Source organism: Hippocampus guttulatus, chromosome 19, assembly GCF_054856545.1.
Source record: "Hippocampus guttulatus isolate MCC_2025c chromosome 19, RoL_Hgut_1.0, whole genome shotgun sequence".
Classification (NCBI taxonomy): Eukaryota; Metazoa; Chordata; class Actinopteri; order Syngnathiformes; family Syngnathidae; genus Hippocampus; species Hippocampus guttulatus.
Window position 1 is genome coordinate 13,117,075 of NC_141279.1, and position 25,302 is coordinate 13,142,376.

The 25,302-nt window shown below is 45.2% G+C and overlaps 1 protein-coding gene across 6 annotated transcripts in view; it reads right to left on the minus strand.

Moving 5' to 3' along the window:
• The window catches only part of tmem94 (transmembrane protein 94), a 112,346-nt gene that overhangs the window by 86,122 nt on the left and 922 nt on the right, over positions 1–25,302 (minus strand). For 3 of the 6 annotated variants that reach the window (XM_086137766.1, XM_086137762.1, XM_086137761.1), the window contains exons 2-7: positions 21,288–21,437; positions 19,224–19,256; positions 18,744–18,863; positions 17,560–17,687; positions 10,757–10,893; positions 6,284–6,489 (exon numbers count right to left, since the gene is read on the minus strand). In XM_086137766.1, coding sequence (XP_085993892.1) covers positions 6,284–6,489; positions 10,757–10,893; positions 17,560–17,687; positions 18,744–18,863; positions 19,224–19,256; positions 21,288–21,311 — 648 coding nt within the window. In that variant the 5' untranslated portion in view covers positions 21,312–21,437. The remainder of the gene's footprint in view (positions 1–6,283; positions 6,490–10,756; positions 10,894–17,559; positions 17,688–18,743; positions 18,864–19,223; positions 19,257–21,287; positions 21,438–25,302) is intronic. The other 3 variants (XM_086137765.1, XM_086137763.1, XM_086137767.1) reach the window with 2 other exon arrangements.

Below are 25,302 nucleotides of genomic sequence, written 5' to 3' on the forward strand. Positions count from 1 at the left end.
CAGAGTGATGAGTCTGAAGCTAGAAATTGAAGGTGTGATGATCAATGTTGTTAGTGGGAATGCCCCACAGGTAGGATGTGAGTTGGAGGAGAAGGAAAATTTTTGGTTGGACCTTGATGAAGTGATACAGGACATCCCAAGAAGTGAGAGAGTTGTGATTGGTGCAGACTTCAATGGACATGTTGGTGCAGGAAACAGAGATGCTGAGGAGGTGATGGGCAGGTTAGGGTTAGGGACGAGGAACGCAGAAGGACAGATGGTCGTTGACTTTGCTAAGAGGATGGAAATGGCTACAGTGAACACTTTCTTTAAGAAGAGGCAGGAACATTGGGTGACCTATAAGAGTGGAGGCAGGACCACACAGGTAGACTACATTTTGTATAGACAGTGCCATGTGAAGGAAATCAGTGACTGCAAAGTAGTGGTAGGTGAGAATGTAGCCAGACAGCATAGGTTGGTGATGTGTAGGATGACTCTGGTGGTGAGGAAGATGAAGAAAGCAAAAGCAGAGCAGAGGACACAATGGCCTCGCATGGTGGGATGCCTCCAAGTGGCGCGAGGGGGAACGCCGGGGCTCTGGAGCCCCTGGTGCGGCTGAGTGCCCACCAGCCGACGGGGAAGGAGGAGGGACCTCCCCGGAAGGAGAGACACCCAATGCTCGCCCCGCCGGAACGGAGGTAAGTGGGAGTAGCCGTCCCACAACCCTCCTTAAACAAAAGTCAGGCAAGGGCCCTTTCAGGACCCGCACGTGGCGCGACGAGGTGGGACCGAGAAGGTTCCCCAGGGGGTAGGATAGGGATGGTGAGAAGGAAGCGCAAGCAGGTCGGGATGGACAAAAGACATGTGGGAGGATGGGTGAAAGACAGCCTGGTGGGGATTCACCCCCATCCAGGCCCCGGCAGTAGGAGGGGAGCAAGGAGCAGAAACGACAAAAGAAGAGAGAGGAATGAAAGAAGGGGAGACAGGAGGAAAGGTGTGCATGAAGGTGAATGGGAAGTGGAAGAGATGGAGGACAGAAGAGAGGAACCAGAGGAGAGTGGTGCAAGCGAAGTGGGAGGTGTTGAAAGAGGAGGAGAAGAAAAGAGAATATGAGGAGAGGACAGGAGAGAAACTGGAGGAATTGAACTGGACGGAGTTGGCGAACATAATGGTGGAGACAGCAGTGGAGGTATGTGGAAGGGAGAGAAAATAAATATCTAACCCATGGACGGTAGGGAGAAAGGAGGGGATAGAAGAGATGAAGAAGAGGATATGGGAGAGGGTAGACAGAAGGAACAAGAAAAGAAAATGGAGACACTGAATGTGAGGAGAAGGTTGAGAGTGAGGGGAGGAGGGAGAGGAGTGGGTGAGATGGAAGAAGAGCTCACCTGACTAAAAGCGGAAGTGAAGGAAACGCGGAAGGAATTGAAGAAGTTGCTGAGGAGGTTGGAAAGAGACTGGTGGGAAGGGGTAATTGAAGACTGTCAGGAAGCATGTTCTAGAGGGAGGCTTGGCGAAATGTACAAATGTTTGAGGAAGTTAGGAAAGAGGGATAAACCGGCCGCTCGGAGCACGACTGTGACAGCGAATGAGTTTGAGGAGCATTTTTAAGTGTGTCGAGGGAGAAGTACGAGGAAGAACCGAGAGTGATCGAAGAGGCGGTTCAAGGAGCCGTAGATCTAAGGGACGATAGAAGAGCGAGTGAAGCAAACAAGATTATGAATGAGGTGCCTGAGAGGGAGGAAATCATGGAGGCTATGAGTGAGATACGAGAGTCGGCACCGGGAGAAGATGGGGTGAGAATAGGATATATACGGAGTGCGTGTGAGGAAGTGATAGAAAGAGTGATTAAGATAGTGAGGAAGATGTTTGAGCAGAGAGCGGACCAGTGGGATGGAAGCGTAAAAGTGGGACTGATGGTACTGATTACAGAGGAGTGTGCCTGCTGAGTATGTGCAGCAGAGTGTTAGGAAGAATGTTAGCGAAGCGACTGAGTTGGTGGGCCGAACACCTGAGGCTCCTTGACGAAAACCAAGCGGGCTTTAGGAAAGGGAGGTCCACAGCGGATGTGACGCAAGTGATGGTATGAATACAGGAGGATGTATAAGATTGTAAGAAGAGAGTTAATCAGGAAGGGGTGAAGGATATGAATGATGATGACTGGCCATGTGCAAGACTGTGCTAGATTTGCGAAAGGCGTATCCGAGAGTGAGCAAACCAGCGTTGTGGATGTTGCTTGAACGGTATGGGCTGAAAGGCAGATGTCTGGATACCATTATGGACCTGCATGAGACGACAGAGTATAAGGTGAGGGGAAGGGAGGGAGTGAGTGGAGGATGGATGCCAGCAAGAGGGCTGCGAGAAGGATGCTCTACATCACCGATCCTCTTTAACATCTACCATCAGGCGGTGATGAGGCAGGCGCTGGCGGCGAGGAACCGAGATAACAGGGAGGAGAAAATGGTGGTGTGGAGGTGGATACCAGGAGGGTCATTCGCAGGTGAACATGGCTGGGAGAGAAGGAGCTCGGAAACAAAAGAAGTGAGTGTATCGAGCGCCTTGTTTGCAGACGACACTACTATAGTGGGAACGAAAGGAGAGATACACGAGAGTGTAAGGAGGGTGAAAAGTGTGATGACTCAGTGGGAAGAGAGGAACAATGAGGAGAAGGAGGAGGTGCTGGAGTTTGGAACGCAAGAGGGGGAGGAGATTAGAGTGTTAGGAAGCTGGATTGGTACTCAGGCAGACGTGAAAAACAGGATCAAAAGGGCAGGAAAGCTATGGGGGAGTGTGAAAGGGTGGCTGAAAGGGACACGACTATCAAAGAGGTGGCAAGGGAGAGTAGTAGAGGCGTGTGTAGAGAGCAGCTTGCTGTATGACTGTCAGGTAAGAACGTGGTTGAAGAAGGATGTGGGAAAACTACAGAAGTGGATGGATAGGTGCAATAGGTATGTGTGGAGTGATAGGAATGGAGAACCACTGAGGCAAATGCAAGAAAGAGGAGTGAATATGTATGACGTGAGGAAAATGCTGGGAGTAAAATCCATTGAGAGGAAAATCGAGAGGCGAGTGCTGCAGAGAATCGGACATGTGATGCGTATGGGAAATGAAAGACTAACAAAAGCTATGGTATTGATATGGTGGGAGGAACTGGAAGGAAGAGGGAAGAAGATGGGGCGCAAAAAGAAGACTGTGTTGTACTGGAAGAGAGTGATGAGGAATGCAGGAATGGACTGGATGGAGGTGGAAAGATTGACGAGTGACAGGGAAGGATGGAAGAGGAGAGTGAGCGAGCGAATGGATCACCTGTATAAATGAGAAAATCAGAAAGGTCACAGATATGAGGTGGGAAGGAACGAGGAAAGACTGGAAAGGAATGTTAGGAGAGTGAATGACGGGTTGGTATGTAGGTATGAGGGGTGCGGAAAAGTGTGCAGGAGTAGAGCTGGTCTAACCATGCACGAAAAACGCACACACCGCAGGAACGAGGAACAGGTAGAGTTTGAGTGTGGGAAGTGTGGGAGGAGGTTTGGGTCAAAAGGGAATAAAATAAGTCACGAAAGGAGTTGCACGGGAGGAGCGTATGAGGAGAAGGGAGAAAGGAGACAGTGCGGAGAGTGTGAAAGGTGGGTGACGAAAGCAAACTATGCCAGACACGTGAGAGGGTGTGAAAGAGTGGACAGAGAGAATGAGGAGGAGAGGGGAGAAGGGAGAAGGGAGGGAGCGGGCGTGGCGCGTGGAGGGGGGGCTGGGGGGGACGAAGGGCGAATAGGGAGGGGGGTCGCGGAGGGAGAAGGGTGGCTTGCGGGAGGTGTGGGAAGGAAATGTTGGCGGGGAACCTTGCGATACACCAACGGGATTCGTGCCGGGTGTGGGACCCGGGAGGGGGGGCAAGTCCCTGACGGGGGCCGACTGCCCAGGATCGGATCGGATCAGATGCTATGAGGAGATCATTTACAATACGGATTAGGGCAGTTTCTGTGCTGTAGCGGGGGCGGAAACCGGACTGAAAGGGTTCATAGAGAGAGTGAAGGGACAGGTGGGAGTGAGCAGCAACAGTTTTTTCTAGGATTTTCAAGATAAATGGAAGGTTGGAGATGGGGCGGAGGTTATCGAAGTTGTTGGGGTCAGAGCCATGTTTTTTCAGTGTGGGGGTGATAGCAGCGGTTTTGAAGAGTGATGGGACAATACCAGAAGAGAGTGAGGAGTGGATAATAGCAGATATGAGAGGAAGCAGGGAAGGAAGGCAGGATTTAACAAGGGATGAAGGGAGGGGATCGAGCTGGCAAGTGGTGGGCTTGGATTTGAGGATGAGGTTGGATAATTCAGCAGTCGTGGATGGAACAAAACAGGAGTAGGAATGACATGGAGAAGAAGGTTCAGATGGGGGTGGAGCAGGCAGGTTTTGATGGAGGTGGTGATGGATCTTAAGGATTTTGTGATTGAAGTGCTCCATTATGGAGTTGCAGGTTGCTGTGGAGTACAGGTGGAGGGGGAGAGAATTTGGTGGCCGGAGGATTTTGTTCATGACTGAGAAGAGAGTTCTTGAATTTCCTTCGTTGGAGAGGATGAGGCCGGAGTAGTAGCTGGATTTGGTTTGTGCAATTTGGTCCTTGTATTTAGTGATATGGGTAGTGTACATGTCCTTATGGATGGTGAGACCGGTTTTCTTATAGAGTCGCTCAAGTTGGCGGTTTTTTGATTTCAATTACCTAAGAGCGGGTGTAAACCAGGGGGCAGATGTGGAGAATGAGGCAGTCCTGGTCTTCAGGGGGGCGAGAGAATTTAGAATATTTGTGAGGCAGGCATTGTAGTGAGCGGTGAGGTCATCCGGGTTTGAAAGGGCGTCTGGGGGCGGGGAACGGTCGATAATGGAGCAGAAGGTGTCAATGTTGATATTTTTGGTATTACGAAAAGAAATGAGGCGGGAGGTTTTGATTGTAGAGAGACGGAGTACGGTGTTTCTTTCTGCTTGGCTCTCGACAAAGGCGGACGCTTCTGCACTGCTCCCCCTGCCCTCCCACCTTTTTTTCCCTGCTCGCCACTTAGTCTTGTGCAGTCTTTGTCTTTTTTTTCCCTAGCCTCCTACCGTGTTTTCATCCGAAGAACTAACCATGGAATTAGTTGGCTGGTCTCTCGATGTAATTGACAACATTTTTTCGACGGAAAGAGCGGGCAGTGGGGAGCCTGCTTGCCCTCCGGGGACACTTGCTGCCGGATACGCACTGGATCCATGGAGAAAGTGGAGACCGGTGTGCCTGACAGTACTGTCCGTGGAGGATGTGGAAGACATCTACATTATTGGCCTTTTGATAACAGGTATGCTGCTGTTTGGTGTTGGCAGCTTGCTGTTCTATCGCAAAATTCAACCGACGGGAGCAGCTCTATTGGAAGTGAAGAAGCTGCCGGTCACTCTGGATGGCTTGGCGCGAATGTCCAACACTCAGACTCAAGCGGTGACTGAGCTCAACCGCAATATGGATGCGGATTTGGAGCGTCTTTGTAAGATGGAGATCAACTTGGAGAAGTTGGAATTCACGCTTCAGAAAGAAATTGTGTATTTGGCTGATCGGCGCCAGTGAAGACATACAGGCCACGGACTCAAGGCTGTCTGAAATTGTTGGCGGCCGTCCCCAAAACAAACAATGCCATCTGGACCCTTTCCCCTGGAAGGAAGTACGCATGGAAGCTAGTGCCCCCACCATCACTCCCTCCTTCTCGGCCATGGACTGATGAGCCAGGACTGTCTCCATGAGCAAACCTTGACAAAGCAGCTGCGGCTTGATACGCACACACAACCAGACAATCACACGCGCAACACACCGTTGTCATCACCGCCTTCATTGTTCATGGTTTTTCCCCGCGACGAGAACTGATCTGCTGAGCGCTAAAATGGACTGGCAGCTCGCCAGTCAGGCCGCGTCGCGCTCCCCCCCCCCCCCCATCCATCCGCCCCCTCATTACATGTCATGTCTTGTGACTTGTTGTAACTGTCATATGCTTTTGACGTGCTGGGTCTTTTTTTCCTAGACTTAGGTTATCCTCAGAAGAGGATAGTTCGAGCATGTTTTTTTTTGTTTCCTCTTCTTCCCCAGTGTTTTACTTTCTCAACTAAGATCTCGGGGCTATGTACATAGCGAGTACCGACAGGCCCTTTGCACTGTATTCCATGTTCGTCATTGTTTTTCATGTTTCTTGTGCAGAGCGTGCCTGTTAAGTGAAATTTTTGTTGCACGAACATGTAATGACAATAAAGGCCAATCCAAGAATGTATAAATTAATTCCAACAATGTCCACCACTAACCTTTATTCCTCTGAGAGATGTGAATGCCTCTTGCCCAGGTCTGAGAACAATTATATCTCCTTCCACAAGCAGACTGACAGGCAGATTCACCAACTGGGAGTCACGATATGTCCAGTGAAGGGACCACGACGGTGACGAGGGCGTATATAGATCCGGGTAAAGACATGGTGGCCACCGCACTTCGCCTACCCAACCGGAAAGGTAATCTGCAGTAGATGAACAGAAGACGAAAATTAAACGGGCATCTCTTTCAGTAAGTTTCAAGGTTTGAATAATTGAGGTAGAAGTTATAAAGTTTTTTCAATCACTCATTTTATACCAGTTTGCAACTAGCTTGTATTTCATAACTTTGTTCGGTGAAAAATCCCCCAGTTTAATTTGCATGGATATCTACACAAACTCCTCCCCTAACTGTTGGGCTATCAGGTGAAATTTTAGGATAAAGGTACATTTTATATATCTATCTATCTATACATATATATACTGTATATGTATATATATATATATATATATATATATATATATACTGTGTATATATAAGAAAAGATAAGATAAGAAAACCTTTATTAGTCTCGCAATGGAGAAATTCACGATTCACAGCAGCAAAGTTATGAAAGGAAGAAGTAGAACAACAAAATATAGGAGCTGCTGGAGCGGTTAATGGGGACCAAAACCACCCGCGATAAACAAAAATCCGCGAAGTAGCAACCAATTAACATATATATATATATATATATATTTTAAAAATTGCCCACGTGGGCTTTTGCGCTTGAGCAGAGCGCACTAACACACACACGCACACGCACACGCACACACAGGCCAGTGATCCGTCGTGTGCAGCAGACATGTTTATGATTAGTCAATTAAGGCTGTTTAGACAATTAAGGATGGAGAGACCTGCTTTTGTTCTAATAAGTCTCCACCCCCCCACACACACAGGCCAGCGATTCAGCTTGTGCAGCAGACGTGTTTTTGATTAGTCAATTAAGACAATTAAGGATGAAAGAGACCTGCTTTTGTTCTTATAAGCTTATATATATACAGGTATATATTTTTTTTAAATGAATGTTTGAAAAAATCCGCGATGCACCGAAGCCGCGATAAACGAACAGCGAAATAGCGAGGGATCACTGTATGTATATATATACTGTATATATATATATATATATATATATATATATATATATACTGTACACACACACACATACATATACATACATACATACATTTATATACATATACAGTGGTGCCTTTACTTCCGAAATTAATTGATTAGGAAGAAATTTCTTAACTAGAACATTTCATAAGTAGAGACGCGTTTTCCATGTAAATACCCGAATTCATTCCAAGCCCCCCAAAATTCTGACATGTTTCCTAACAAATAGATGTTTCAATTAGATTATTGCACAATAAATGAGAGTTGTGCATAGTATAAAAAACCAAGAATAAAGAATAAAAATGGTCCTTTAAATTTTAATCGCATCCTCATCATTTTTTGCCCTCTTCAGTTCATATTCTCTCTCAGAAGTGTTTTTTTGTCTGGCATTTTGTAAGAACTGATCCAAGGACGTTCGGTTTTGTCGGCTTTTAACAATCCTTCGAAAATGTCCAAGGCAAACATCGGCATAGTGAGCGATCGCTTGACTGGTGAACACTTTTTCTGGGTGATTCGCATTTACGTAAAACGATCATAACACCTCATGGCCCGAGGGTCGAATGACGAGGACGCTGCATAGACACATATCTATCTATTTATCTATCTACACACATAGACACATACTTACTCTTAGCCAATGAGATGCCTGGATGATGCTTGGTAATAGACAATAGCGGAGTAGCTCTAAGGATGTTGCCTTCAGGAAACTCGGAGCTGCGAGTAGCAGGCCATACTGTATTTTTAGCTTTCGTATCTTGGAATTATTTTGTGACAAGAGGCAATATTTTCCTGTTGAGACGTTTCGTAACTTCAAAATTTCGTATGAAGAGATCTTCGTAAATAGAGGTACCACTGTACATACATATACACACACATATATATACTACTCACAAAAAGTTAAGGCTAGTTGGCTTTCATGTGAATTTTCAGGACGAGACGAAAATGCATTCAAACCTTTTCAGGTGAATTTAATGTGACCTCCTAGCTATTGAATGCACATGTCCAACTGCTAAATGTTTAAGTACTTTTTGCACAAGTCGTTGCTCTTCTAACAAGGAGCTTAACAGCAAAATTCACAACAGGCATTTGGTCCTTCAATCGACCAATAAATATCCTGGCTCATTTTGAGCTGGTGTTGAAACAGTTGTCCTTGTCATGCTGTTCTCATTTTGAGACCAAGACGACACCGAACAATGGATCAACACTTCAAGATTCAAGGTCAAGGTTCAAGGTCAACTTTATTGTCAAATATGCTTACATGTGACATGCAGCATAGATGAAATTTCTTTCTCTCAATCCTCAGTGCAAATATGCATGCAAACATGCTGTGCATTAAACACACAGCTGAGAAGATAGCAGCTACACTGTATAAAAAGACATAATATGCAATCTGAACAGTATAAACAATACAGACGATATAGACAATACAAACAGCATAAACAATGGCACTTGTGGCTATTGTGGTAAAGTGAGGTAGTGCATTGTGTAATACGCAATACGCAGATGTCGGATAATGAGGGGAGGGTCATAGACTGTGACAGGAGGCAGGGGTCGGGCAGAGGCAGAGGGTGGGGAGTGCGGGCAGAGCAGGGAGGGAGTTGAGTCTCCTAACCACCCGGTGGAAGAAACCGTCTTTGAGCCTGCTGGTTCTGGCACGGAGAATTTGCAATCTCCTTCCTTGCCATTATGATATTTAAATGAACAAGGACGGAGGGACGATGACAGAAGGATTCCCAGGTCGCGGATCGAGGACAGACCGGCAAAATATGGTCAAGTGCCTATCTCTGTTTTTGCATTTGCACTATTTGTCTTGTTGAACACATCAAATGGTTTCGTATTATTTTGCTCCCAAAAACTAATGAGATAAAATACACTTCCTATTTGAGATGAGTATTTCTTTATTTCACGTGTAGAATTGTGGTCACTTTCATTTTTACAAATGTTGGGTGTTTTGTACTGGCTTGTTTGTTGTTAATTTATTGGCCAATGGCAGGCAATGAAGCAATGTTTAAAAAGAGTTCCATAGGTAGAAATTAACTATTTTGACATCTGCAAATTTTGGCATAGGGAGCACAAACATGTTCAAAACACGAGGCGGCTTCAGAAACTGTGCTTTTCCCCATAAGCTGCTAGACCAGGGGTGCCCAAACATTTAGAACCGGCGATCTAGTTTTCGATCAACCTGCTACCTCGCACGCGTACATACGCACGCACTTATACACGCACTTACAGATGCATGCCATGATGAGCAACAGCACGGCCCCAAAGATGAACAAAACAGAAAAATAAAGTCGACACAATAGTTTATAAGTTTGTTAAAAGGAAATCACTGCCTGCCTTAGTGGGAAACCTGACGCGGAGGCATGCAACGCACTTTTGCAACCTGTGAACTATCATAGCTCAAGCGTACCGTTTTAAAATGTTTCTCTCGGTCGTCCAGATTGCCCTTCTTTGTGACTGCCATCTGTGAATTGTACACGAAACACACTTTGCCTGACAATAATAATAATAAAGGCTACATCGCAACAGCTCTGATCGCAAGCTGCAATTAGACTGCTGAGCGCAAGCAACTTCTGGTGACGCAGGTTAACCGCCACCGTAAGTTGAAGGTGACCCGCTTTATTTTATTTTTTAAATACTTTTTGTGAAAGTACGACTGATAGGATGATTCGGGTGCAGTGTGCATGAAAAAAAATATGACTAACATGCACAGAGACACACAAATGTTTGTGTTTTTTACTCGACACCCCTCGCGATCGTAATGGGCACCCATGTGCTATCCATCTATCCATTTCCATCCATTTCCTGATCCGATTTATCCTCACAAGGGTCACGGAGCGTGCCGGTGCCTATCTCAGCTGTCTTCGGGCAGTAGGCGGGGGACACTCAGACCCTAGCTCCAGCGGCCCCCAGCTAAATTGAGTTTATGATAATAATAATAATACATTTTATTTGTAAGCGCCTTTCACAACATTCAAGGACACTTTACAACCAAGAGCAAATAATAAAACTACAGATAAAATTATAAACAAAAGAAGAGAAAGATTTAAGGTGGATATGCAGGTCTGAATAGGTGGGCTCTGAGCTGGGTTTTGAATGTGGGAAGAGAGTCAACATTACGAATATTGGGTGGAAGTTCCAGAGTTTGGGGGCAGAGCGGCTGAAGGGTGTGTGTGGAAATTACTATGATTGCCTGCCAGGGTGTACCCCACCTCTCACCTGAAGTTAGCTGGTGTAAATTCCAGCTCAACCACAACTCTCATGAAGACAATCCTTATTGAAAATTTAAAAATGAGACGTGAAAAGGCCCGACTCACCACTGAGCTGTGCGATGATGCCTTTAAGGCGCCGAACCATTTCACTCCTTTTGAGCCTCTCCTGTCTTCTGACCAGCATCAGATTCAACAGCAAAAGGATAAGGAGGGCAGCTGCATTCACCAGCTCGCTGCCAGAACTGAAAAGGTCAAACAATTTCATGATCATCTTACTTGAAGCATCAAATTCATGTTGTTTATTTTACAGCTAATGAAAGTGAGGATTTCACTGTAACTGTCGTTACCGGTAGCGTGTCTTTTCCGTGGCGTCATTTCGACGGTACCGAAAAATTGTTTAACCATAAAAGTCACCACACACGAATTGACTGTACGTGATCAAATCTCTCCTGTGTGATCAATGCAATTTCACTGTGCCTGTATGTATGTTTGTGGTGTGGTGTGTGAGTGTGTTTCTTCGAATTTACTTTCGTTTTGTTTTGAGTGTTGGGGGGATGGAACAGATAACGTTATGTGCGCATGTGGGTTGCTATTTTAATCCGCAAACTGAGGAATTGCGCGGATGAAAGTTTGAGATGGCGGTGAAAAAACTCACAAAGGTTTACTAATTACGACATTTAAGAAATGGGAATGCCAGTCTGATTTTTCGTATGAATCGTCCGAAGGGCGTATCACTAAACTCACCTGTGATGTATGCACAGAACACGAGCGCGAGATACGACGTGAGGCACGATTACGAGGCAAGTTGGTCATTAGATCTATAGGCTAATCGCTATGCTGTTTCATCATATTTTTTATGATGAAACAGTATTGGTTATTCTCTAATTTACTGGTTGTAGCATGGTAACTTTAGGAATAAAACATTCGTCACAAGGTGTAGTAATGCTGTGGCAGTCAAAAGGAGCACACACGACTGACTGAAAAAACAGGTCTTTATTCCACGACTGCCAACAAGTGGATCTAAACAATTACAAATTTGCACCAAGACATTCACATAAACACGCCCCCTACTGTATGCCTGCTGGGTGAGAAGCATGGTCCGAGTGTCCGCCACACAGCACCCCCCTGAACACCCAGAAGGACAATCAAAATAACAATTTCACAAGGGGTTTTATTAGCCTGCCACAACGACTACGCAGTCCGTCTCCAGGAGGCGCAGGCGAAACTCGTCGGGCAGGAGGCATTGCTGAGACACGAGTGGGAAAGCGACACTCAACACCGACACACTGAAGTGAGGCTGGGGGCTTCGGAGGACGACCACGGCGAGGGACCTGGGCCGGCAACAGCACATCACCCGCAACGAAATGAGCTGGTTTGAGCCTATCTTATGAAACACACTCCCTTCGCCCACCCATATCAAGCACAAAACTCTTATCACTGTGCTCGAGCACCCTAAATGGGCCGTCATACGGTGGCTGGGGGGACCAGCTTGACAGACGCACAAACGCCAGGGTGTGAGAGGGAATGGATTGAATCAAAGATTCGACGACGCCAATCCAACTGAACCACAGGGCGAGTACGACCCGTAGACACATCGCAGAGGAGAGCGGGACCGCCTTCACGCATTATTATCTCCTCAAGTTCAAGAGCCGTACTGGATGCCTTGAGGTTGCGGATGTCAGGATCCTCGGATTGGTTGGCGGCCATTTCCAAAAATCAACCCCGAGCTGGACCGGACATATGATTGCGCGCGACAAACAATCAGCCACAGGGTTACACTTACCGGCCATATGCTGAATGTCAGTTGTGAACTCAGAAATGGCCGCTAAGTGGCGTTGCTGCCGAGCCGACCACAGTTCCGTAACCTTTGACATTGCAAATGTAAGTGGCCTGTGATCCACAAAAGCGGTGAAAGGGCGTCCTTCAAGAAGGGAACGAAAATGGTGCGTCGCAAGATAAGGGGTGTTCACACGGCAAGAATCACACGGCAAGATTTGGTCCGGTGCTACGCCGGGGCTGCCCCAGTAGTGCGTTCACACGTGCAAATTAGCTCCGGCGTAGCCCCGGAAAACAGCTTACACCGGACCAAATTTGATCCACCTCAGGGAGTCTCCTACCGTGTTTTCATCCGAAGAACTAACCATGGAATTAGTTGGCTGGTCTCTCGATGTAATTGACAAAAAATTTTCGACGGAAAGAGCGGGCAGTGGGGAGCCTGCTTGCCCTCCGGGGACACTTGCTGCCGGATACGCCCTGGATCCATGGAGAAAGTGGAGACCGGTGTGCCTGACAGTACTGTCCGTGGAGGATGTGGAAGACATCTACATTATTGGCCTTTTGATAACAGGTATGCTGCTGTTTGGTGTTGGCAGCTTGCTGTTCTATCGCAAAATTCAACCGACGGGAGCGGCTCTATTGGAAGTGAAGAAGCTGCCGGTCACTCTGGATGGCTTGGCGCGAATGTCCAACACTCAGACTCAAGCGGTGACTGAGCTCAATCGCAATATTGTTGTGATTTTGGAGCGACTCCGCGCGATCGATAATACCATGGAGACGTTGGAATCCACGCTGCGGAAAGAATTTCTGGATCAGACTGATCGGCGCCACTGAAGAGATACAGACCAAGGACTCAAGGCTGTCTGGAATTGTTGGCGGCCGTCTCTCCAAAACAAACAACGCTATCTGGCCTTTCCCCTGGATGGAAATACGCACGGAGTCGAGGGCCCCTACCATCACCCCCCTCCTTCTCGGCCATGGACTGATAAGCCGGGACTGTCTTCATGATGAGCAGACCTCGACGATGCAGCTATGACCTGTACACGCATACACATACAAAACTGGACAACCACACGCGCATACACATCCTTGTTATCATCGTCTTCATCGCTCCGATTCTTTTTCCCCCGTGATGTGGTTTGATAATGCGGAGCGCAACGGTGGATCGTGCGGTCATTAGGCTGCGTCGCGGTTACCCCCCCCTGTCCCCCCCTGTCCCCCCCCTTCCCATTCATCCTCCCCCTCCTCTTACATGTTATGTCTTGTGACTTGTTGTAACTGTCATATGCTTATTTTATGTGCTAGGGTCTTTTTTTATCCTGGACTTAAATTATCCTCGGAAGAGGATAGTTCGAGCGTGGTTTTTTTCCCTCTCCCTACCCAGCGTTTTTCCTTTCTGAATTCTGATTGTAATTTCCCCATTGCGGGACAAATAAAGGATATCTTATCTTATCTTAAAACGCTGATGGAAAAAACAGAGCGTTTTCGCGCCGCTTCCGTGTAACCACTCCGGCCACCACTGTCGGGTCAACGCGTGGTGTCGCCTTGAGGAGGGGATCGGCGAACTGTCGTGTAGCCAGCAGAACTCGATCTGCTTCTTCAGCCAAACCCCGATAATCGCCGGTCGTCAGACATGCCGAGTTAGCTAACACCGCGCGCACTGGCCCTGGTAGTTGGCATAGGAAAATGCGCGGGAAAAGAAATCCGCCTTCATTCGAGCCTAACAGCGACAGCATTTTGTCCATCAGATCCACTGCCGTGCCATCGCCCAGCCCGGGAAGGGAAAGGAGTCTGTCTGCTCTTTCAGAGTCCGACAAACTGAACCTCCTGAGCAGAAGCTGTTTGAGCGCGTCATATTTCCCGCCTTGTGGAGGCGCCCGCGAGAGCTGTATCGCACGACGTGTAGTCTGCTGGTCGAGGGACGCCACGACCATGTAATATTTCGGCTCATCGGTAGTGATTCCCCGTAGGTGGAAAAGCGCTTCCACATGCTGAAACCACGAAGCCGGATCGCTCTGCCAGAACTCCGGTAGCCTCGCGGCAGAGGCGGCGGCTGCAAGTTGCGGGAGTTGGGGCGACGTGGCCGAGGAAGACACCTCTTCATCCGTTAACCGAAACATTTTAACGTCAGTGTCTCCAATGTGGCAGTCAAAAGGAGCACACACGATTAACTGTAAACTGTGGAATCCGCGCTGCGGAAAGAGATTGCGGATTTGCCTGATCGGCGCCAGTGAAGAGATACAGACCACGGTACTCAAGGCTGTCTGAAATTGTTGGCGGCCGTCCCTCCAAAACAAACAACGCTATCTGGCCCTTTCCCCTGGATGGTAGTATGCATGGAATCTAGGGCCCCCACTATCACCCCCCTCCTTCTCGGCCATGGACTGATAAGCCGGGACTGTCTTCATGAGCAGACCTCGACGAAGCAGCTATGACTTGTACACGCATACACATACACAACTGGACAACCACACGCGCATACACATCCTTATTATCACCGTCTTCATCGCTCCGATTATTTTTCCCCCGTGACATGGTTCGACCTGCAGAGCGCACGTGTCCGTGCAGCTGGCCAGGTCTGCCGCGTCGCGGTCACCCACCTCCGCCCCCCCCTTCCCATTCATCCTCCCCCTTATTACATGTTATGTCTTGTGACTTGTTGTAACTGTTATATGCTTATTTATATGCTAGGGTCTTTTTTTTTATCCTGGACTTAAATTATCCTCAGAAGAGGATAGTTCAAGCGTGGGTTTTTTTCCCTCTCCCTACCCAGCGTTTTCCTTTCTGAATTCTGTAATTTCCCCATTTCCCCGTCTTAACCTCCATGGAAGTGGCTCCGTTGAACCCCTGAGACGATTCACGGAACCCCTGTGATTCAACGAACCCAGGTTAAGAAACACTGAGGAAGAACGATGAACCAAAAATTTATCATTTGTTGATTATTTTGAGAATTGATGAATTGTTTCAAGGTCCTGTTTGATTTACTTGGAATTTCAGCCCTCCAACAATAAATATCCTCCGATTTCTTTCATATTCCTTGAAAGAAGACAGATTAATTGTGTTGAATCAAAACGAGACGTTGGCAAACATCTGATTTTACTTTGGAAAACGAGTAACATTTTTGGTGATTTTCAGAAAAGGGACCACAAGCTTAACTGAATCATAAATGATTTATGTTTGTGCATTTTCTTCATTGTTCATTGAAAATAATGCTTTTTTTTTCAAAGAGATGAAAATATATATTTTTTAAATCTGAGTCATCAATTAACCCTTTAATGCACCAATAATGATAGCCTGTAACCTGATAACATGATAAGTTGTCCACTATAGTAACAACTGTCCCTGAAAGAGTTAATTGGCAAAATCAACAGATTAATTGATTATTAAGAAACCATAGTACATGTTTTTTTTAAATAGAGGAAGGAATGCTCTTCAATACTGTATTGTGACAAATCTTTGCTTGTGTCATGTGAGGGGTAAGAAGATTTTATAAGACCCAATTGTTGTTGTGACCCTGAAGTTATCAAATCCACTCTCCTCAAACTCCTCATGGCAGCGCTGTGCGACACTAAACATTCACTTCAATCAACATTCTCTCTCTTCTTTCATCTCAAACTGAAACATTCTTCTCCACAGTTGCCCCTCACACTATCCAACTGCCCTGTGTCAACCGTCGAGACCTTCAAGTTCCTGGGAATCACAGTCTCCCAGGACATGAAGTGGGAAGTCAACACCATCTCCATCCTGAAAAGGGCCCGGCAGAGGATGTACTTCCTGAGGCTGCTGAGGAAGCATGGCCTGCCACAGGAGGTGCTACACAGTTCTACACGGCAGTCATCGAATCAATCCTGTGTTCTTCCATCACGGTTTGGTTTGGGGCCGCCACAAAAAAGGACAAAATCCGACTTCAACGGACAGTTAGGACGGCGGAAAAAAATCGTTGGCACCGCCCTACCCACTCTTGAGGACTTGCACACTGCAAGAATCAAGACAAGGGCACGGAAAATCCTCCTGGATCCCCCGCACCCTGCCCACCACCTTTTCCAGCTACTCCCCTCAGGCAGACGCTACAGATCCATGCGCACCAAATCCAGTAGACACTTAAACAGCTTCTTCCCTCTAGCCATTAACTCCTTAAACAGTCACTGACGTAGTCACTCTTCTTGTACTACAAATACTGCTACTGGTTACTCTAAAATGGTTCAATGATTTGTTGTTTACGATGATACTAATGCAGCGTGTTATACCGGAGACAAATTCCTTGTGTGTTCTACATACTTGGCAAATAAAGATGATTCTGATTCTGATTCTGATTCAATCAACAAAGCGTATGAGGGAAAAGTGGTTAACATTGCATGGCTGTCTGTGTTTTTATGTTGTGTTTATTATTTACTTTACGTTAAGTGTTTTGTAAAGTGCTTTGTTACAGCCGCAGCTGTTGTGAAAGCGCTATATAAAGACGGATGGATTGTATTGTATTCATTTTAAATCCATCCATCCATTTTCCGATCCGCTTATCCTCACAAGGGTTGCGGGGCGTGCTGGAGTCTATCCCAGCTGTCTTGGGGCAGTAGGTGGGTTACACCCTGAACTGGTTGCCAGCCAATGGCAGGACACACATAAACATACACCCATTCACTCTCACACTCACAGCTAGGGACAGTTTTGAGTGTTCCATTAACCTGCCATGCATATGTTTTTGGAATGTGGGAGGAAACCTGAGTACACGGAGAAAACGCACGCAGGCACGGGGAGAACATGCAAACTCCACACAGGGAGGCCAAAGCCGGAATTGAACCTCTGCACTGTGAGGTCGACGCGCGAACCACTGGCCCACCATCTATTTATCTATCTATATATATAGATAGATAGTTTTTTTGCTCAGCAGACGAGTGTTTAGGAAATATCCTGTTCTCTAAAGATTGAACAAAAACAGGAGCGGGCCCAAAATTGAACCCTGTGTAACGCCATACGCCAATGGGTCAAAGCGAGACTCAGAGCAACCAAAGCTAACATAAAAAGACAAATGAATGGCGAAACATTTCCAAACTCGACTGGATGTGAGGGTGCACAGTTGCACAACTTAAATGAATCAGATCAGGCATACAAGCGTTCAAATACGGGGGAACTACCTGCCCTTTGGTTGACTGCCATAACAACACAGGAGTCCAAGTGCCACCATAACAGTGAGAGCAGCCCCTGGCCAGTGGAGACAGGAATGGCGGTTTTCATGGTAGAAGAAGCTGTTCACCCACTGCTCCTGTGAAAACATGGGATGGTTACAGGTAAAATTAAACTGTGTTCAGAGGTTTACGGATTGGGTGTGAATGACATATGTCTTTGACTGATTTATTGGTGGTATGATGATACAAATGTCATCTTCAAAAACAAGAATTCAGTTCACTTTCTATGATATTGTGGGTTAAACTGCCAATTCTAAAGTTAAAAACAATAAAACACAACCTAGGTTCTGCAGAGGAGTGGCAGAATATCTGATGTTTGCTAGGGCTACAAATTTTGAATCAACTCAACTTTGTTTTATTAAAAGGGCAGTTTGAAAAACATATGCAGATGAAATGTGGATAAATGAAACTCAAACATAAAGCACAGGATAACTGAACATAATAATAAAATAAAATGGGAACAAAAAAAAAAGTAAAAAGTCAAGATACTAAAAATAAGGCCTGAAGTGTCAAAGAATAGCAAGACTAACCAAAAATAGTGACCATGCAATGGCTCATAACTCAAAAAACTCTTTTAAGTTTGAAAAGACTGAAGTCAAGCCACCACCCAAAACGATATTGCTTAACATTTTTTTGGAGGGGGGGTAATTATTTTTGGAAACTTTATTATACAAAGTCAAACTGACCCAGGAACTTAACTGCTGTTCTTAAAAAATGTTCTCTCCTCATGACATATTAAAGTGGAGTTTTAAGTTTTGTTGGGGGTTTTTTGTTTTTGTTTTTTTTAAACATTGAAACTCCTCTACAACGAAACCTACATGGGTGAAAATACCCCCTATTGGAATAAAAATAAAGAGTCCACATATGTTTGTGCGTGTGTGTGTGTTTACATCTGAGATCAAATTTGCTCCAGTGAAAAATCCCCTGTTGTGAAAAACCTCTTGCTGCAAACATGGTTTCGTTGTAGAGGAGTTTCACTGTAATTTCATCGGGTCTTGATATTAAACCGTTAGCTTCCGCTTAAACTTGTATGACAATTAATGTTCAAAACACATCACATCGCACATCCAACATTATGGCGACAGTTGAAATTAACAAATTGGAAGATGACTGAAATAAATATGTCCATGTACCTGTGCAGAGCCCCGCCTGCATGTTGTCTTCTGGTGCTGGTCCAGTAGGCTGCTAAGCTGATCCCTGAGTTTCCCCAAAGCTTGGTGAGTCAACAAGCCCAAAGCAACGGGATCTTCCTCCTAGAACACGACACAGAGTTTTACACCCGGGGTCAACAACCTTTTTGAAGCTGAGAGCTACTTCTTGGCTGCTAATTAGTGTGAATGGCTACCAGTTTGATAAAAACTTTTGAAATAACAAATTTGCTCATATTATATTAAGTTTTTTTTTTTATTAGGTCCCAAGCAGTGACCGCTGCAAGATCCCTATTGTTTGTGTAGGTTAATTATTATTGTGAATCACATTTTCCAAGGCCAAAAGCTGCATGAAAAATCAAACTTTCACACTCATCGGTCCTGGTGATTAAAAAAACAAAATTTATTATGCACAATTACAAAAGAAATGAACATTGAACATAACATAATGGCTCTGTACCACACCTTGAATTGTACTCCAATCCCAGTGCGTTTGACCTAGAGATTGGAAAATTAAGAGGAACGTGAAGCACTTCGAGATGTACAAAAACGTTCATTGCAGCCTATGTGCTAAAATGAATAGGAAGAGAAGCTATGATTTTTTTAATGTCCAATTTTAGGCCATTTTTACATGTAAAAAGGGGTCATAGTGTTATGACTTCTGTGGCCTTGTCCTCAAGCAGGGGTACCCAAATCCAGTCTCCAAGAGCCACTATCCCTCCTCTTGCACACCTGATTCAAGTGTCATATCTATCTCTCTCTCTCAAAAGAGAGAGATTGGGCTTGTCCGAAAAAAAGCAGCACATCTCTCTTCGCCTCCTCCTCTTTAATACCAATGAATTGTCTTGGCATAAACACATTGGCTACATGGGGATAGCTGGCCAGGAGCTAGCTGGAGGCTAACGGCGGCTTCGCCGTTGATAGAGTATAGACAAACTCAAAGTTATCATGTTTAAAAGTTTCATTTGTATGCTTGATTGACCTCAAACGCATGTGTTTAGAGCACACAGGAAAAAGGGCCAACTTGAGCTGAATGAAACTGAGGGCTTGTTAACCGATAATACAAAAAGGAAGGTTCAACTTCGGGTGGGCAGAACGATAAGATGTCCTTGAGTTTGTGCTGTGTCTCAATTCATGCAAAATATACCCATTGAATTAACAAGGTCCATTGGTTGTACCGAGAGAAACTTTGACCTGAGGGGCGTATCGGTGGACTGGGCTGAGAGGCGTGACATGTAAATGAAGAAGGGAGTGTTTTTCTGATATATCACTTGTAATTTGCATACACAATCAATAAAAAGCCGGCAGAGGCTGCAGAGGTCAGGTGTCAGTTAAGAAGCGCGCACGGAGTGGCTTCACAGAAAACTGCGCATCCTGCCGGCAGTGAAAGTCGATCTGTTCCTGAGTCTGTTTGTTCAACTGTCCGAGCGAACATCTCTGACAGCCGTCAGAGCATAAAGTGAGAGCCGCCTTCGATGCCACCAATACGAGTCTCTGCGTCTCTCTAAGAAGGCAATGATGATGAATGTTAATTACTGTACAAGGTTTTATCATTAAACATTGAAGTACATCCATGTACTGCTGTAGTCTGTGTCTCAAATTTGTAAAGTATTTTATACATGCTAGTACCCACATATACAAAAATTCCTAGGGGGGTGTCATCCCTTCTTTTTTTTTCCCCTCACGAGGGTCGCGGGCATGCTGGAGCCTTTCCCAGCTGCCTTCGGGTGTTAGGCAGGGTACCCTGAACTGGTTGCCACCCAATCGTAGGGGACACAAAGACAAACAACCATTCACACTCACACTTTCGAGTGTTCAATTAACCTACCAGGCATATTTTTGGAATGTGGGAGGAAACCGGAGTATGGGGAGAAAACCCATGCAGGTATGGGGAGAACATCGGGGCTACATGTTTATATTGCAAAACAACACATCTGTGGGCCTTGCAAATCAGTCTTAAATCCAGTAAAACGGCTGGGATTGAGGGGCTTGCTCCAGTGAAAATGGCTGGGATTGACTAAATTAATACACAGCAGCACAAAAACAGACTAACATTCTGCTATCTCACTTCCAAACGGAATAAAGTACAATTCTGCACTGACTTACTCCATTGCTGGGTTTCTGATATACGAGGATCCATTAACTCGGGCACTCCATGACATGCGAGACTGCACGACTAATATAATAATTGGGCATGGCAGTGGATGACTGACCGAATACACATTTTTAATTGTTGATTATGAGCATATGCGCCGCCCTGTCTGTCTGCTGGCGTTTCTGCGGATTTATTCATGAAATGAGGGCCAATCATCAAAGACAGTGTGATGTCGTCTGTTCAGAACACAAAAGTGATATTGTCAACCATTAACACACCGAGTGTCTGCATGGCTGCTTTTGCATGACTGACACCTTTCGTGTAGTTAATCACCAGCAAATTCCAGGGTCCTTTAACGGTTTTATAAAGAGAAGCTCAGCTCAGGTAAACACCTCAGAACTTAAGTAGATATTCAACCAAGCAAATCAAGGTACCTGCTTCATATCCTTTGACCCCATGGGAACCGCGACCACTCCACATGCTCTGGTTCTCCACTGGTGTACACCACCTGACAGATTACTGTCTGTGCATGCCAGATCCAAATTTGGACAGAGGCCTCTCAGGTCGCTCCCGGTTCACCGATGCTTTAGGAATGTGAAGGAAGAATTAGACATCAGGTACATTTATAGAAAAACAAACACACATACACACGTACATAAACATACAGATAGAATCCCAATCAGATCTTTTTTAATAAATTTGAACTTTTCTTATAAATCCCCCACTTATCTCTACATGTCTTTATCCGAAAGTTTTATCTTTTCAATGAAGCCATTTTTTTTAACGACACAATGAATTCATAAAATAGAGATTGGCCATGTGTGATGTGTGTGCCAGGTTTCATGTTTTTGCGAATGAAATCAAAATGATGAGTAAAGATATAAGCGTTTGCATGTCTCTGACTATTTTACTACATATATGTGTAATCAATGCCATGCTAAGTTGCCGAGCAGATTCTTACAGTGCATTATTATTATTATTATTATTATTATTATTAATAGCGCAGGCGCTCTTGGGTAAACGTCAGTGTTGTGGCCAAGGACCGGCAACCCGAGGCCAAGGCCAAGGCCAAGGACTTGACTCCGAGGCCAAGGCCAAGGCCAAGGACTTTGAAAGTTTTCCGGGGAAAGGCCAAGGCCAAGGACCAAGGACTGATTTTGAAACTAAGCCTAGCCGAGGACATGTATAAAACAATGCTATCATACCACTTGGCAGGTCTTCATGATTTGCATCACCCCTCCATCATAACCCCTTTGCACTCCCTAACGCTTGAATGAAGTGTTTTTATTCAAAGAGTAGAACAGTCAGGGTACGTGTTATTTATACTGAGAAAAAAAAATAAAATCACATGGTATACATTTATGAATTAATGTTTTAGTGCAGTAGTTTCTTAATATGAAGTAAATCAACACTCAACAGGCATGACGTGGCACGGAACACAAGTTGAGAAATGACTTTGCATAGAAGTCAATCACTGACTGCAGAAAAAGCGCTAATCTCTCAGTGATAATTTTACAGTTTACCGGCAGCAAGTCCCAGGGACTCGCTGATCAGAAAAGTACGAGTCCCATTATGCATTGAGAGTCCCAAATTTCGAATTCTGAAAGGGTCTACTTATTCAACTGCATATGATAATAACACAAACAACAACATATACATACAATGATAAATGCTGAAAAAATGTAAATGATTCAGGAGCAGGCCTGAGGATTTCGGAAATTCATGGTAACCGTTTATCGGTTCCGTCGGATTACCCAATGGGAAACCACGATAACAAATGTTGGGTTCCGTAAACGTTCATCATGGGAACCCATTTTTCTATTTTGACTGATATTGATAATCAAGAATTCCCAAACTCAAAAGTATAATGTTTCAAGGGTCAATGTTTGAAAACGATGCATTAACAATTAACATTATATCAGCAGCTGTGTACTCCAGGTTTATTCCAAAAAATAAAGGGATCAAAAACTGGTGTACTCATGTGGCATCATCAGAGTATTTTTTCCAATCTCACACTGCAAAGATTAATTGACTGGTAATCATTACTACAGGTAAATATTGATGCGGCTTGACATCCTCTTCCCGAGACGACGCACGTGTAATCTACAATCAATTTGACGAAAGAATTTAACACACGTCATCATGAGTTCTACCAACAGTTAACATGAGCATTACTACACCTTGTGACGAATGTTTTATTCATAAAGTTACCATGCTACAACCAGTAAATTATAGAATAACCACTACTGTTTCATATTTTTCCCAGCGATTAGCCTACAAATCTAATGACCAATTTGCCTCGTAATCGTGCCTCGCGTCGTATTTCGCTCTCGCGTTCTGTGCATACGTCACAGGTGAGTTTAGCGATACGCCCTTTGGACGACTCATACGAAAAATCAGACAAGCATTCCCGTTTCTTAAATATCGTAATTAGTAGACCTTGGTGAGTTTTTTCCGCTGCCATCTCAAACTTTCATCCGCGCGATTCCTCAGTTTGCGGACTAAAATAACAACCCGCATGCGCACATAACGTCATCTGTTGTGTTCCCCCCCCCCCCCCCCAACACTGAAACAAAACAAAACGAAAGTAAATTCGAAGAAACACACTCACACACCACACCACATCACAAACACACATACAGGTGCAGTGAAATCGCGTGGATCACACAGTCAATTCAAGTGCGGTGACTTTTATAATTAAACTATTTTTCGGTACCGTGAAAATGACGCCACGGAAACGACACGCTCCCGGTCACGATTGTTACGGTGAAATCCTCAGGCTTGCCGTAGTTTTTTTGTTTGTTTGTTTGTTTTGCCTGAGAAATTTCCTTGCGTCCCAAAAACGCACATTGTTTGGAACTGTTCATCCCGTGGGAAAATTATGCGTCTAGAACGCGGGACGCAGAGCTAACGAGATGGCTGAATCTCTAACCATTCTCTGAGTACTATTATTACCACTACCACTAATACTACATTAATTTAATACCTTCAACTTCACAATAATAATAATAAATAATTAAATCAACCATGATTTTAAACGATGTATTATCAATATTCATTATTCCAAACATGAGAAAGCATTCAGCAAACATGACTGGAATTGAGCAAAAGGACTCCAAATCCCAACGGCCAACCCCGGAAGTGAACTGCCGACATTATTGACTCCAGCTGTAACGCAAATTACTTGGTTCAAACAAACATTCTAGTGCGACCGCACAAACGTGACGACTGTGCAAAAATAACTAAATAAAAGACACCACTGTTACAGAAAGGCGTACACGCTATTTAAACCGCCGATCTCGAACGCAACAAACCGTGATTGAAACTAACTGTGATGCCGCTCTTTACACGTTGCGCTAACTGTCACCTGTCAGTGGCAGACCTGCCCCTTTTAGAACGACAGAGTTAATCCATCAATATGGGTTTCCTTCGATGGAATTTATTCGATTCCTTCGCGATTTTTGCGGTCCTTATGCAAGGGATTCGAGGCTCTAATCCCTCATTGTGTCCGTGGACCGGCAATCCAAGGCCAAGGCCAAGGACTTGACTCCCGAGGCCGAGGACCAAGGACCAAGGACCGCCCCTCGGTCCTCGAGCCGGTCCTCGAGGCCAAGGACCGGCTCGAGGAACACATCTCTGGTAAACGTCGACCAAATCAGTGACATTTGGACGCTTTACACAGGGGTGTCTGAAGTCTGTCCTCAATGGCCGTTGTCCTGCCTGTTTTCCAGCTCTCTCGGGAGCAACACACCTGATTCAAATAATCAGTGTCATTCAAATGCTGCTTCAGATGATGAGCCGATCATCTGAATCAGGTGAGTTGCAGCTGGGAGAGCTGGAAAACAGGCAGGACGGCGGCACTCCAGGCCCGGAGCTGGACATGCCTGCTTTACGATGACGGAATGATATAACTCCGACTTGATTCTTTGCCAGTGGAAAACCAAACACGTTCTTTGTAAGAACTTGTTAAGCACCAACTAAGAACAGTACCGGCGCCGAACAAACACAGTTTTATGGGTGGAAAAGGGGTAAAGTGTACCTTCAAAGTTTGTCAAGCTTGGCGATACGTACAACCAGCGCTGCTTCACTAAAAATTGTTCAGCCATTATTTCAAAATCGCAAAATAACCGACTAAAATATTGATGCTGTTGCTAGGCCTGATGTGCAAAGCTTCATTCGTTTTCGTACATGTTCAGACCGTAAAAAGAACACTTTTTTTTCCTTGGTGACATTGCCATGGTAACAGCTTTTGGCAAAAATTCAAACTTCGTGTTCCCACATCATGAAGGCCTAGAAACTCTTCAGAGTAAATATGAGGCAAATCTGGTCAACTCGTTGGGAGGAAAAAGGAGCAAAATATTTATTGCCTTCAACCAGTAGGCGGCGCTGCCACTACGATATAAATGACTTGGTCCAGGTCTTCAGCCCGAGACTCATCAAATGAATCAA